Source organism: Alexandromys fortis, unplaced genomic scaffold, assembly GCF_014885135.2.
Source record: "Alexandromys fortis isolate MF-2015 unplaced genomic scaffold, M_Fortis_MF-2015_v1.1 scaffold_94, whole genome shotgun sequence".
In the NCBI taxonomy this organism is placed as follows: Eukaryota; Metazoa; Chordata; class Mammalia; order Rodentia; family Cricetidae; genus Alexandromys; species Alexandromys fortis.
The window spans coordinates 7,399,498-7,416,016 of NW_026067979.1; the positions used below are offsets into that span (position 1 = coordinate 7,399,498).

At 38.1% G+C, this 16,519-nt stretch overlaps 1 protein-coding gene across 1 annotated transcript; it reads right to left on the bottom strand.

Annotated features, from left to right (window-relative positions):
- Positions 1 to 3,706: 3,706 nt before the first annotated feature.
- Positions 3,707 to 4,956, bottom strand: LOC126511119 (interferon-inducible GTPase 1-like). Its single transcript, XM_050158028.1, has one exon. It carries the CDS (start codon positions 4,946 to 4,948, stop codon positions 3,707 to 3,709), a length of 1,242 nt encoding a protein of 413 aa, XP_050013985.1. The 5' UTR covers positions 4,949 to 4,956.
- Positions 4,957 to 16,519: the final 11,563 nt, after the last annotated feature.

The following is a 16,519-nucleotide window of genomic DNA, read 5'->3' on the forward strand; positions in this document are numbered from 1 at the left end:
AAGTTTTTCACAGTGAATAATAAATTTTTCTACAGTAATCTTTGAAGTCTCCAGGAAGGAGATTGGGCCCCACAACAATGATTCTACCTGGTTCATATGATGTTATTCAGTTGATAGCAACATTTATACATCAGCTTTGGATTGCAAACTGCTGAGAACAATTTCAAAGTTGCTAGCTGAGATGACCCAGACTCAGAGACTGCTCTAGCCAGGATTCGAGACAAGCCCTGTGCTTTCCCATTACACATAGACAGAACAAAAACAATACTGCTACCTCTTTCAGGACTTGATAATTAATTAAAATTTTTTTCTTTTAGTATCCCCTAAAGGTACCATAGCCTCCTCAAAGCAAGAAGCAAATTTAATAATATGATGCCCAATTTCAACTAAAAGTTCTTAAATGTTTTTACATTGTATTCAACTTTTGTATATTGTATACAAATTTTGTATATGTATACAAATTTGAGATTCATTTTGTTAGGATAAACTGTCCATATCTTCTGTTTTTCAAGGTGTTGTAACTTTATAACTCATTTAACAATGTAACAGAAAATTTTATTTTTGAAAGTTATTATTGCCAACTGTTTAGGACAATAAGGAAATGGAGGTTAGTAATTTGTCATCTAGTATAACAAAACTTAGGTTTGTTTTCATGGCCAAACAAAGATAAACTTTAGATAATCAGTACATCTTCAAACACCTCAGAAATCTACAGAATATGGCATTTAAGATGTTTTACTACCATAGGATCTTTTTATGGCAACGACACACGTCTGCTCTTGGCAGCCCCAATCTCCTCCAGAGAAGATGATGGACACTAAAGAAACTTCACATGGAGATCACTTTCCTTGTGACAAAAGTAAGCCACTGGGCAAGAAAATGCCCCTGCCTTGACTGCTAGAGTATGCTGTCCTAATTAGACAAGCAGGGCACAAAAGAAAGTGACTGTCAAATACTGTCAAAACAAGGAGGAAAAGCCCTTCAGAATTTCCTGCTTCATTGAAAAGTCTGTTGGATATGCTAGACCTGTAGGCCAAAGATGACTACTCAAGTGCTGCACAGGAACTTGGATGACTGTCCAAGCAGCCAGTTGTTTCTGTCATTACTCACATTTTTTAGAAGTCACTTGCTTACACTTCCTGCTTACTCAGTTAACATTTTTTTCTTGGATCTCTGAAGGAGCTGAAGACTAGATAGTTATAGTTTTCCCTGTTTAGCTGTCACAGAATGCAAGTCAAGATAGAAAGTAAATTAGTTATAAGACTTTTGGACTCATCAAGATATAGTAGATATGGAATATACTCTCTGAATTTGTCAAATTCAAATGGACTATATATTGTTGATATATTTATTGCCTGTATATATTTTATATAGTTATTGTACTTATTGTATATAGTTTTTTTATATTAGCTATAGCATTATTTTTTATTTTAGACACAAAGGGGAAATGTAGTGTTAGTTCATTTGTATTTTAATAAATGAAGCTTGTCTACAGATCAGAAAAGTAAAACAGCCACTCTGGGCCAGCCTTACACACCAAACAACAATGATACACAATATTTAATCCCAGCAGCCACACTAACTTGCTATTGGAGGAGGGGCTACTTGTTTGTCCCAGCTGCCCAGATAGCTTAGACCCAAAACAATCACACAGAATCTGTCTTAAGTAAATTCACTGCTTGGCCCATTAGCTCTTATTGGCTAACTCTTACATCTTAATTTAGCCCATTTCTATTAATCTGTGTATCGCCACATGGCTGTGGCTTACTGGCTAAAGTTGCAGCATGTCTGACTCTGGTGACACCAAGGCATGTCTCTCATTCCACCACCCTTCTTTCTCCCAGCATTCAGTTCCATCTTCCCCACCTACCTAACTTCTGCCCTGCTATAGGTCCAAAGCAGTTTCTTTATTCATTTATGGTAATCACAGTATACAGAGTGAAATCCCACATCAACTTTCCATAGAAACCAGGTGGTAGTAATACACATCTTTATTCCCAGAACTAAAGAGGATTATAAGATGGCAGGAGACAGCCCTCAGTCTCAATCTCAGTCTTAGTCTCATTTTGAGATTCCTGGAGGCAGGATCACCATTTTGGACTGAAGTAGAGGCAAGAGTCAGTCACTGGCTGTTTTGCTTTTCTGACTTGTAGGTTGAACCCCAAATTCTGTCTCTGAGTTTTTAATAATTGTGCTTCACTGTTACATCCCTTCTCCTGAAATGAGCTACTGAGCAATATGTCTGAGTCACAGACCTGTGTGTATGTGTGTGTGTGTGTGTGTGTGTGTGTGTGTGTGTGTGGAGCAGAAGTGTGCTTGAATTCTGACCTTTGGTCAGGGTGGAGAGGATCTACCTCTATGGGCCATCTTAATGTCCCAAACACCAAGTAACTATACTCTAGGTTAAGGTGTGTAGCCACAGTTGTTGTCAACAACATCGAGTAACCTCAAAATCTCTGATCTTCAGACAAGGTGGAATAGGCTCACATTTTTGGTTCTCCACAATTTTCAAGCCCCATGCTGATACACCAAAATGTTGTTTGATTTTAGACTTTTGGCCCTTTGTGGGGCTCATCACACAGCTTCAAAATACACACAGAGACTTATTATTATAAATGCCTGGCCTAGGCATGACTTGTTCTTTTAAGCTTTTCTTAACTTAAATTATCCCACATACCTTTTGCCCCTTGACATTTTCTTTCCCCTTTTTCTGTATATCTTTTTTTCCTTCTTATTTCATTTCTGGCTATGTGGCAGTTTGGCTGTGTGGCTGGCCACTACTTTTCTTGCTCCAAGTTCTTTCGTGCATTCCCATCCCTGTTTATCTCTTTTATTTCTTCTCTCTGCATGCTAGCATCTCCTATACTTTCTACTACCTTGCTATTGGCCCTTCAGCTCTTTATTAGACCAGTTAGGTGTTTTAGACGGGCAAAGTAACACAGCTTCAGAGAATTAAACAAACACAACAAAGAAGCATGCAATACATCTTTGCATCATTAAAACGTGTTCCACAGCATAAACAGATGTAACAAATCTTAAAATAATATTTCTCAACAGTACTTTCTAAGACTTTATTTTTACTCCCTGAGTCTTATTTTATTTCATATTTAAAATGTGTCTCTCTGTATGGTATGTATGTATGTTCACATGTGTGTGGCAATGTCAGGCTTATGTTAGGCCTTATCTTCAATTGCTTTCTGTCGTTTTCCAAGGTAGGGTCTGTCAATTGAACCCTGAGCTTGCAGATTTACATGATCTAGCTTGCTCCATGGTTTCATTCTTTCTGACTTTTAAGTTTAGAGTACAAGGTGGCTGTCACACTCACTCAACATTTATACAGGTTGTGTAAATTGATCTCTGCTCCTTCTATCTGCTTGGCATGGCAAGTGTTTTATGCACTGTGTGGGGGCATGAATATATATATATATATATATATATATATATATATATATATATGCGCTGTGGGTGCATATTCAAGTGTGCATGTGGAGTCGAAAGACCAAGAGGAAGGTACAGAGTTCAAGCTGGGGATTGTCAGGTTCAAACATATTAATGCACATGGCCCTTACCGTTAGGTTTCCCCTTGGTGGTAGAGGATTGGCTAGTGTAAATAAAACATATCATATAGGGAATTTATCCAGTGACTCCGTGGCATTAACTGTTTAATCTTATCATGGTTAGTAACTGTGACTGAGTTGAGTTGGAACTAGTTTTTTGAGTATGTCACACGTAGGAGAACTTTGGCATCTTCAGTCACTGTGTCAAGGAAAAGAAATTGTAAGTAAAAGGTTTTTCTAAAGTAAAGACCCAAAGCAAGGGGCCCACCATTAGCTGAGGCAAATTTCTCCAAATATTTTAAAAACAATTCTCCTAATGTTTCTTCTTTCTTAGTTTCTAACAAATAAGGTGATTTAATGATTTTTCTTAATTGTTCAACAGACACTTGAGAATCCTTAGCCATGAATTCCACAGATTCATCATCCACTCCAAAGAGGACTCGATAGTGGTTTAACTTCTCCTTCAACTTCTCTACATCATCCCTGATCATGCCCATTACAGGAACAGTGGCCAAAATTCCTTCCTTGAAGGCTTCCAACCAAATATACTGCTGCATAATCTTGTGCTTTCTGTCAATAGCTGCCTCTGTAATATTAGGTAAGGAAAGCATAAAACTGTGGCGCTTTTGATTAGGAAGATCCTTAATCAGAGTGTCCACCAGGACTGGAAAATCATAGTCAGATAAATGTCTGTTCGAAACCAAGAAAATGTGTGGTTCATCCATATTATTCTGACTGAAGGTGTTCACACAGTAGCTTCTGATCTGCTTCAGGGTCTTTTCTCTTTCAAAGGTGCGTGGTTTGGATTTCTTTTCATTTTGTAAATCATTGTCCACCTTGGTTCGGACAAAGTAGTAATTCTTTTTCATGAATATGATTGCTTTGGCAAGGTCTAGTTCAAGTTTTGTAAAACGTGTGGCAGAAACAATAATGAAGAAATCATACTCTTGGAATTTCACTTTCTCCAGATAATCTCTTGGTGGAAAGTTCATAGTTCCAATGCCAGGCAGGTCCCATAAAGTCAAAGTTTTAATTTTGGGGTGTTTGTATGGAGTTCTCATCATGGTTGTTTCGGTTACCCCTTCTTCAGCTGCATCTTGGTCTTCAGGTTCCACCCTCCTCAGGGCATTGATGAAGCTGGACTTCCCTGCTCCTGACTCTCCTGTCACAGCAATGTTTATTGGGGCCTTATCAATATTTTTTAAGGCATCATTGATTACAGAGTTTGCCCCTTGAATGTTTCCCTTTTTCAGATGAAATTCTATTAAATGGATAGTCTCCTGAGAAATGATTTTGTTTTCTGCCTTAATCTCCAGAAAATATTTAGTGGCACTGGACACCAAATCTCCATTGTCTTCATTGTTAGATGTGTCGGAGAATGACTGACCCATGATTCTGATAAAATAATAATCACTGCAAAAAAAAAGGAACAGAGAGTTAGTTGTAAAAGAGCAAAGATGACATTTTCCTTAGCACTGTGTTTCTTCACTGTGCTGCAGCCTTAGTTATGTTCTGATATTGTCTAGTTCCCATACATTTTCTGCTGATTTTTTGTTTTTGTCAACAAGACACTTGCTATAGTGCTATTGGAGGAGAAAATCTCATTTGAGAAATATCTCCCATCGGAATGAACGTGGGGGAATGCCTATGGAATATTTTCTTGATTGAGGATTTATGTAGGATGTCACAATTCAATCTTGGTGGTACCACCCTTGGGGTGGTGGTCCTGGGTAATTTAAGAAAACATTTTTGAACTACTGGGAGCAAGCTAGTAAACAACATTCTCCCATTGTTCCTGTTTCTATTCCTGTAGAGTTTCTGTGGTGACATCCTACAGCAATGGACTGTGATCAGAACGGGTAAACCCAAATGTAGGAAGGTAGGATCTTATTGTTTCCCAGTCACCAGACTAGCTTAGACTCAAAATTAATTAATTAATAGAAACTGTATTAATTAAATCACTGTTTCACCCCTTAGCTTTTTATTGGCTAACTCTTACATATTAATTTAACCCATTTTTATTAATCTGTGTATTGCCACGTTATAGTGGCTTACTGGTACAGTTTCCACACATCTGTTTCTGGTGGTGGCTCTATGGCTTCTGTCTGATGCTTCCTCCTTTCTCCCTGAACAAAATTTAGTTTTCCCTGCCTACCTAAGTTCTACCCTATTATAAGGCCAAAGTAGTTTCTTTATTCATTAAGCAATAAAAGCAACACATGAAAAGTCCTAAGTTATTAAAACATTTAAAATTCCCTATTCTGAAAGTCTCTAAGGATCTGAAGAATATCTATCTAACTGAAATATATCTCTATATATCTAGAAAACCTATCTAACACGACTACAAGCTTTACCTATATTTATTAATTATGCATTACCTTTTAAAATAAACTACACAATCACAATACATTAATCAAGAACAGAAATATATATACACATACATATACAGTATAACAAAATTGACCTTAAATTTGTATCAATAAACCAAAATCCATACCAATGCAAATCTCTATTGCATATCCCCCTTAAATGTATAAAAAATTTATAAGCAATATTTGCAAATATGGGCATAGTTTCTCCAAACTGCTTTCTGCTATTTATTGGGTAAAGTATTTTCTTTGTGGGGGTGTTCATGGCGACCTTTCAGGGAGTCTTGTTTCATCAAACCATATTGGTCTGGAAGCAATCCACAGGTTCTCATCTTCTGTGAAAACAAAAGAAGAACCCTTTTTCCAAAGCAACATATCATTAGATCCATATTTTGAAATCAAGATACCCTTAAGATATATACATTGTTTTAACTTAGCAGCCCATGCAATGAAATGTCTCTCTGTATTCAGCTTCTTCAAAGATAATACAATAATATACATAATCCATACTTTCTGTGTAGTTTCCACTTTTATGTGGCTTATTTTTTTTGTTTACTCCCTTTAATCTATGACTGTCTATAATCTGTCTCTTTAAGTACTTTACCTTTTACTTATTTTTATAACTCTCTATAATTCTTTTTTCTTTCCCAAGCCTATGTACATTTATCCAACACTATGATTCATCTGGATTTGTCTTTATTGGATATCTGTAATTTTTTACTGTCCAGGAGCACTTCTTAAAATGCTAAGTGCTTTTTAAAAACTTAAATGTGCCATTGATAGGGGAAACAAGGCAGTGCCTGCTTGCCCCACCCAGTCCAGCATTGTGGAGCTGCTTGCTGCCTCAGAAATCCATGCACACTGCCTCACTTCCAGGTACACAGCTCATACAAGTTGCCATCAAGCAAGCTGCAGCATGTTGCTCACAAACTGCATTCAAATATTTGGTCTCCTGAAAGAGTCAGAGGTTGCACTGGTATCATGTCCCAGAAAGCTGGCATTTCAAGACAGCATGGCTTTTCTGCTATGGCTGAGTCAGAAAAACCTCTCCTAAAGGAGCTGCAGCATGCAGCCAGCTGAAAAAATAAAGGCGGCTAATTTTTTTTTCTAGAGTTTGTTCCCTCTTAGGTTTTACATTGATTTAGTCTACCACATTGGAATGCCAATTGTAGGAAGGATGGCACTTGTTTGGTTCCCAGCTGTTTGTCTAGCTTAGACCTGAAATAATCACACAGAAACTGTATTAATTAAATCACTGCTTGGCCCATTAGCTCCAGCTTCTTACTGGCTAAATCTTACATATTAATTTAACCTATTTCTATTAATCTGTGTATTGCCACATGACAGTGGCTTACTGGCAAAGTTTCAGCACATCTGTCTCTGGTGGTGGCTCCATGGCTTCCCTCTGACTCTTTTCTCCCAGCATGCCATTTAGTTTTCCCCTCCTACCTAAGCTCTGCCATATCAAGAGGCCAAGGTGGTTTCTTTATTCATTAACCTATAAAAGCAACACATGTGCAGAAGAACCTCCCATACTACCAAAAACTCATTTCTAATTTCAAAATCCATATCTTCTTGATGTTTATAAAAGCAGTAGAAAGGAAACAAGAATAAATTTTGTCCAGGTCTCAATTAAATCCTTAATTATAGAAAATTAAAACAAGTGAAATAAAGGAAAATTATATAAAAAATAGTATGAATCCTTACACCAGCATCAGGAGCAATAGAACCAGAACAATTGTCTTGCATCTAATCTGACTGCAGTGTTGTCTATCAAGTCCAAGATATTTTCTTCATTTGTGCACACTTCCTTCAGTGTGTGCCTTCAGATGAATGGAAATTTAATCAACACACATCTAATTTTTATAAATATAATGAATGATAATTTACATGAGTGTTTAATCAATATGATGTCTCTCAAATGTTCACACAACTCTAATTTGTCTGTTTTATTGATGTTTTCAAAAGATGTCAGTCAGTAAGCCTAACTACTGTATTTGGTTGAAATATTTTTTAATTTTCTTAGATTTACTTTCCTCTTATCTTTTTCATGACTTGGAGCTACTCTCCATTAGGAATATAACCTTGCAATGACATAAAACTTCTTATTCTTATTGTTATAACCCTTTTCTTCAATACCATATTACAGAGTCATCAAGCCATTACATTGCATCTTCCACCACCCTCTCACTGTTTCTTTCCAAATACTTGCTGCCCCCTAATGTGAATTTATCTGGGATCATTTGCTGTCATCCTCTCATAGTACAGTGCACCTCAGATAGCAGAGTGAGCTTTTGTCTTGTTCACTTCTTCCTCACCAACATACAGTAGATGGTACTTTATCATCACAGTGAATGAGGACTGTGATAAAAACATTTGAACTTTATTGTGAACAATTGTGCCTGTTGTGTAATTCTAATTGGTCATTGGGTTATTGAAGACCTAGTACATTTATAAAGTGTGGGCACCAAGAGTCTGGTGAAAGCAAAAGACAGTCTAATACAAAACAGAGACGTCCTTAGAATCATGCTGTGTATGAGCATAAGCATATACAGACTCATTGTAAGGCAGCCCCTGTCCTATCTACAAGAATAATGCAGACAACCTTACAGGAAACCAGGGCTGCAGAACTTGGTTCAATCTGACTTTACATATATTCCAGGAAAGGCTGAGTAAAGAAAAATGTCCCCAAGGGGAAGCTAAGACTATTTAAATAAACACCTTTGCCTGATTTGCTGTTGAAGGTGACAGTCACCCACAGGGCACAGACAGAATGTCCCTGAAGCACCCAAACACTCCCCTCTCATTCTGTCAGTTCTAGCTCCTGGATCTGTAATGCAGACTTCAGTGTGATTGTTGACTGCAAGGTCTTTCTGTTGAATATGAACACAGGAAATGAGAAGCAAGCATTGCAAGAGGAAGCCTGCCTAAATGGCAGCTGTTACCGCACCGTGACACAACTCATGTTCCACATGGTTGGAGAGAAGATCTTAGCACTCCTGCTTTACAATAAGGAAAAGCACACTGAAGAAGATGCTTCAGGTACAGATTTCCACAGGCAGGTACAGCAGAAGCAGTGAGCAGAAAGATCTCGTCTCTGCAGGCCAGAGTCTTCTGGATGTAAGGGATGAAATCATTGACCCTGCACTAGGTAGCAAAATGAGACCAAGATACAACAACCTCAGGCATATTGCAGAGACATTTCATCACCTGAAACATCCAATTACAACAATGTTAGAAAGAGAGGAATGAGGAACATCAAAACCTATGTCCAGATCATTTCCTTTAGGCCTACCTCAACTTGAAGACCATCCATTGTGTAGTCCTGTCCACCTCCCACCAAAGCACCATAGCTTTCAAGCAGAGGATCCTCACTCTCAGGGCATGTTCCTAAATGTCTTGTTCCCTATCTGTTCTTTAGAGAAGAGAGGTGATGAGGGTTAGAAGTTAGATCTGAATGCCCCTGTCCACTTACCAGAGAATCTTGTGTCCCGTGTATGTGCTCACTCTAGTTCAGTTGCAGGAGCCACCATCCAGTGTGCTCCAGGTTCTTTACATGAACCCACCCCTGCTCCCTATACAGGACTTATATCATCTTCTAGGTTCTGCCCCTCCTCTCTCAGAGTGATTTGGCCAATCATGAAAGAGCATGGATCTAGTATCTTTTGAGAATCACCTTCATTTACAAGAAAAGGAAAGTGAAGTAGCTTCAACAGCTGTTCTCACTCTATCAACATTCATTTCTTGGCAGAAAAGCCTGGACAGTCCTAAAATAACATTGTGGAACAGTGCTCGGAAAAAGACGGTGAAAACAGAGAAGCAGCTTATTAGCTGGGCTGGACAGAAACCCTTGAAATATAGTATTTTTAGTATTGAGATTTCCTCTTGATGGGTTTTTCCTGTGACTATTATGAAATGACCTTCTTTGTCTCTTTTGATTGATTTGAGCTTGAAGTCTATTTTGTTAGATATTAGAATAGCTACACCTGCTGGTTTCTTTGGTATTTGATTGGTATATTTTTTCCCAACCTTTTACTTGGAGATGATATCTGTCTTTGAGGTTGAGATGTGTTTCTTGTATGCAGAAGAAGGATGGATTCTGTTTTCGTATTCAATCTGTTAGCCTGTGCTTTTTTATAGGTGAGGTGAGTCCATTTACATTAAGGGATATAATGACCAGTGATTGCTATCTGCTGTTAATTTAATTTTCATTGTTGGTGATGTTAATTTGTGTGTTTTCCCCCCTCTTTTTTGGGATTTGCTGTTATGAGACCACCAGTTGTCTGTGTTTTTGTTGGTGTAGCTGACTTTCTCGGGTTAGTGTTTTCCTTCTAGTATTTTGTGTAGGGCTGGGTTTGTGGCTAGGTATTGGTGAAATGTAGTTTTGTCATGGAATATCTTGTTTTGTCCTTCTATAGTGATTGAAAATTTTGCTTGGTATACTAGTCTGGGCAGGCATCCATGGTCTCTTAATGTCTGCATAATGCTTGACCATGACCTTCTGGCTTTTATTGTCTCCAATGAGAAATCAGGTGTCATTCTGATAGGTCTATTTTCATGTGTTACTTGGCCTTTTCCCTTTGCAGCTCTTACTATTGTATGTTTTGTGTTTTGATTATTATGTGGCAAGAAGACTTTTTTGATCCAGTATATTTGATGTTTTATAAGCTTCTTGTATTTTCATAGGTATATCTTCCTTTAGGTTGGGAAAGTTTTCTTCTATGATTTTGTTAAATATATTTTCTGTGCTTTTGAGTTGAACTTCTCCTTCTATACCTATTATTCTTAGTTTTGGCCTTTTCATGGTGTTCCATATTAACTGGATGTTTTGGGTTAAATTTTTGTTAGAGTTAATGTTTTCTTTAACTGATGAGTCTATTTCCTCTTTTATATCTTCAGCGCTTGAGAGTCTCTCTTCCATCTCTTGTATTCTGCTTTTCATGCTTGCGTTTGTGGTTCCTGATTGTTTTCTCATAATTTCTCTTTCTATAATTCCCTAGGCTTGTGTTTTCTTTATTGTCTCTATTTCAATTTTTTAATGTAATTTTTTATTGAAAAAAAATTTCCGCCTTCTCCCCGCCTCCCATTTCCCTCCCAGTTTCCCTTCCCCACCTCCTCCCTCTCCTCTCTCTCTTCTCCCACTCCTCTCCCCCTCCCTCTCCAGTCTGAAGGGCAGTCAGGGTTCCCTGCCCTGTGGAAAGTCCAAAGTCCTCCCCTCTCCATCCTGGTCTAGGAAGGTGAACATCCAAACTGGCTGGGCTCCCACAAAGCCAGAACATGAAGTAGGATCAAAACCCAGTGCCATTGTCCTTGGCTTCTCAGCAGCCCTCATTGTCCGCCATATTCAGAGTCCGGTTTTATCCCATGGTTTTTCAGTTGCAGTCCTGCTGGCCTTGGTGAGCTCACAATAGATCAGCCCCCACTGTCTCCGTGGGTGGGTGCACCCCTTGTGGTCCTGACTTCTTTGCTCATATTTTCCCTCCTTCTGCTCCTCCTTGGGACATTGGGAGCTCAGTCCAGTGCTCCAGTGTGGGTCTCTGTCTCTATCTCCATCCATCTCCAGATGAAGGTTCTATGGTGATATGCAAGATATTAATCAGTATGGCTATAGGATAGGGTCATTTCAGGTTCTCTGTCCTCAGCTGCCCCAGGAACTAACTGGGGACATCGCCCTGGGCACCTGGGAGCACCAAATCTCTTGCCAACCCTAAGATGGCTCCCTTAATTAAGATGTGTGCTTCCCTGCTCCCCTATCCGACCTTCCTTTATCCCAAACATCCCGTTTCCCAAGTTCCCCCCAACCTCCCCTTCTCACTTTTCTCTCCCCATCTCCCCTTACCTCCCTCCCCCCCCCCCCCCAGATCCCATTTTTTGCCCGGCAATCTTGTCTACTTCCCATAATCAGGAGGATAGCTATATGTTTTTCTTTGGGATCACCTTCTTATTTAGCTTCTTTAGGAGATCAAATTATAGACTCACTGACCTTTATTTATCTCTAGAAACCAATTATGAGTGAGTACATCCCAAGTTCATCTTTTTGGGTCTGGGTTACCTCACTCAGGATAGTGTGTTCTATTTCCATCCATTTGCATGCAAAATTCGAGAAGTCATTGTTTTTTACCGCTGAGTAGTATTCTAATGTGTATATATTCCACACTTTCTTCATCCATTCTTCCATTGAAGGACATCTAGGTTGTTTCCAGGTTCTGGCTATTACAAATAATGCTGCTATGAACATAGTTGAACAAATGCCCCTGTCATATGATCGGGCATCTCTTGGGTATATTCCCAAGAGTGACATTGCTGGGTCCAGGGGTAGGTTGATCCCGAATTTCCTGAGAAACCGCCACACTGCTTTCCAAAGTGGTTGCACAAGTTCTATTTCAATTTTTAAGTGTTGAATAGTTACCCACCCCCCCTTCTTGGGCAGCTACATGTTGTCTACCTCCTTTGGCAGCTACATGGCATCTTTTTGACTTTGCCTATTCTCTCTCTATATCTATGTTCAGATTTCCCACCTGACTATGCTCTGTTAAGCCATTGGCCAAAACAGCTTTATTCATCAACCAATAAAAACAACACATAAAGAGAGGAACATCACACAACCATATTCTGTAGGTCTTTTAAGAGTTTGAATATTACCTATCATTGTGGCATACCTCTCTGTGCATCTAGCAAACCTAACATGACTGTAAATTTGACAAACATTGGTGACTCTACCTGTAATTCTCAATAACCTATGTGGTTAAAGACTAAAGCCTCACAATATAAAATAAACAACCTGTAAACCTGTACAATATAAATACAATGACTTTGACATTGTGAAAATGTACAAAAATATTTTCACCAGAGCTAGAAATATACAGTGCAATATGACAAAAATAACCTTAATTTGCATCAATATACAAAATATCCTAAACAGGAGTAGAAACATATATACAATATGACACAAATATTTTTACATTTGTATTAATATACAAAAATATTTTAATAGAAGTAGGAACATAGATACAATATGACAAAAGTAATTTTGAATTTATAACAATATACAAATTAAATAGGGAAAGAAAAATAATTTTATATTTGTATCAGTATGCATGAATACATAACAATGAAAATGATCTAAAACTGATATTTGTTTATTTATTTTACAAGTAGATATAATAATCTACCTCATTTCCCTATTATATATTCCCTTTTTTTTCTATTCCAAATGAGATTCCCAAGTCTAATCTTTCTTGTTCTGTCCCCAACCCTTTAATAACTTATAACCAAACCATTACAGATTATAATTATCTGTATAACCCCGAGAAAAAACAAAAACTATATACCTTTCCTGATGGTAGAGGGAATGTTGTATTCTTAGAATTACTTTCAACTGTCTGGGGAGGGTGACAATATTGCTATGGGATTCTGTAAAAGACAAAAACAATTGTTACTCACGCGAACCAGCTGTAACATTTATAGCTAGTCTCTGAGTAATGGGTGAAACTAATCTGACATTCTGGCTAGAGTGTATAAGAAGATGGAACATCTCAGCTAGCCACCTTGGAATTGTCCTGAGCAGTTTGTAGTCCAAAACCAATCTTTGGGTGGTGTTTATTGGCTAAATGGCATTATTATGAACCAAGTAGAATTGTTGGTGTGGAGCCCCATCATCCTTTTGGAGACTTCAGAGCTCACTGTAAGGAATTTTTATTTGTTCACTGTGGAAAATTTAAACAGTATTAATATCAAAATGGAAAGTTTAAATTTTAGGATTGTATTATATCTAAAGAAAGGTTTTAAAGAGTCAAAAATAAGTATGAGGGGAAAGAGATTTGTGGCAACAGTTGTCTTTAGGTTTTGAGTTTCTTCTGTCCCAAATCAGGTGGTTCTTCTGACATGAGATAGAGACTCTAGAATTTTCTTTTAACAGCATGCTTGGGCTTAGGGAAGAAGAGAGCCACACTCCAACTCCAAGGCCACATTTGCTTTTTAATTGAATCAAGACTACACAGTTTTGAGAGGTAAAGAGATTTTAATTTTTAGGTACTGAGAATTTACCCTGTAGGGAATATTTGTACAATTAGGCCAGATATTTCTTTTCTTGGCAATTTTTTCCCCAGAGAGTTTTCCTTCTTCTTTAAATGTATAGATGTTCAAGGTCTTTTGACTTCTTGAAGATGGATATTTCCATTTTCCTGTAAAGACAATAACAGAACTCTATCCCGATCCTTATTTGGTGCATTTTCCTTTGACATGTAGAATTGTCATATCCATTAATGAAGTATCATTTCTCCTTCTTAATAGGTTTCTCCTGTTAGAATTAAATCTTTATTAATTTTGATGGTACCCATAGCTTTTCCTCTCCTGTGGAAACAATAGTGGAACCCCTTTTCCAACTAACACATATCCTGGTTTCAATTCTGAGATCAATACATCTCTTAAATATACAGGTTGATTCAGTTTAGTAGTTTTTCCTATTTTCATTGTCTCTCCTCAGCTGTTGTTCCTTTCTTATTCATATTTATGACTTATAAAGTTGTTCAGTGTTAGCGTGTGCTAGTATATTGTGGAAATACATTGGGGAGGTGTAGAGCTTAATGGGAAAGCACCTGTGGTTTCTGATGTAGATACTTTAAACCAAGGAGGGAATCATAATTAATTATAATATATTGTCCATGTTTGTCACATCTTACACACAGTGAGATGCTACAGTAAAAAGTTTATGCCCATTCCACAGTAGATACAGACACTTACAGAGATTGACCTCTCTATCAATCTTCAATGGAGAATTCTGGCTTGGACAGGGGACTAACTGCTTTCTCAACTTTATGTGCCTGTGCTGGAGAGACGGCTCAGTGGTTAAGAGCATGTACTGCTCTGAAAGAAGTTACTTGCACCATGTTAGGTGGCTCACAACTGCCTCTAATTCTAGCCCCAGGGATTTCTGATGCCTCTGACTGCATCTGCATTTACTTGCACATACTTCAATCCCCCAAATACATATACATGTTTAAAATTAAAGTAAATCTTTAAAACGACTATACTGCTGAATGCAAAGCCCAGTCCCAAAGGTATATACTTTTCTATTTCCCAGGTGTCTCCTTAGAAGAATCTTCCAAACACCATTCAATGGCTCACCAGATATAATAAAACTGAAGTAACACCTCATATCATATCAGGCCACCACAAATGAGCTGTTGTAAGGAGCTGCAGGCCTGCTTTTCGTCCTGCCCAGCTCCCGCATGGTTAGCTTTACACCCGAAATAACAACACACAAATTGTATTCATTTAAACACTGCTTGACCCATTAGTTCTAGCCTCTTAATGGCTAATTCTCACAATCTTGCCTAAGCCATATTTAGTAATCTGTGTAGCACCAGTCTTACTGGGAAAGATTCAGCATGTCTGACCTGGTGGTTTGCTTCATCGCGTCTGCCCTGGAGAGTAGAGGCATGGCATCTCTGACCTCACTTCCCTTCTTCCCAGCATTCTATTCTGTCTACTCCACCCACCTAAGGGCTGGCCTATCAAATGGGCCAAGGCAGTTTATTTATTAACCAATGACCTTCCTCCATCATTTTCTGTTGAAAGAGCTGCGGGTCACATTCCTGCCACCCAGCTCCCAGCTGCCTGGCTAGTTTATGCCCCCAAATAATGACACACAATCTGTATTCATATAAACACTGCTTGGCCCATTTCTATTAATGTGTATAGCACCACGAGGTGCGCTTACCAGGAAGATTCTAGCCTACGTCCATCCTGGGTCGGAGTTTCATCACGTCTGCCCTGGAGAGCAGTGGCCTGGCATCTCTCTGAGGCATCTTACCTCACTTCCTCTTCCTCCCAGCATTCTGTTCTGTTTTCTCCACCCACCTATGTTCTAACCTATAAGGGTCAAGCAGTTTCTTTATTAATTAACCAATGACCTTCCTCCATCAAATATTAACAAATGAAACAACAGGAAAGATACAAACTCATGGAATTTAACTCTCTGTATGAAAAATGGATGAAGACAAAAGTTAAGAAAGAATGAAAGACTTTTTAGAATTGAATAAATGAATTCACAACATACTCAAACTTATGCAACAATGATTGTGTTTCTAAGAGTTAACTTCACAGCACTGCATGTCTACATGAAAGAACAAAAATTAACAGCAAACAAGCCAGAAAGGTGAAACAATGTGTAGAGATCTCTTGCTAATAACTTAAAAAATCCAAAAATTCTATCTGGAAACTTCTACAACTAATAAATGAAATTTATCCAGTGAAATGTCTGGATAAAAAATAAATTTAACTATATGTTTTTCTTGGGTTCACCTTCTTATTTAGCTTCTTTAGGTTCACCAGGTATACACTCCGTGACCTTTATTAATGGCTAGAAACCAATTATGAGTGAGTACATCCCATGTTCATCTTTTTGGGTCTGGGTTACCTCACTCAGGATAGTGTTTTCTATTTCCATCCATTTGCATGCAAAATTCGAGAAGTCATTGTTTTTTACTGCAGCATAGTACTCTAATGTGTATATATTCCACACTTTCTTCATCCATTCTTCCATTGAAGGGCATCTAGGTTGTTTCCAGGTTCTGGCTATTACAAATAATA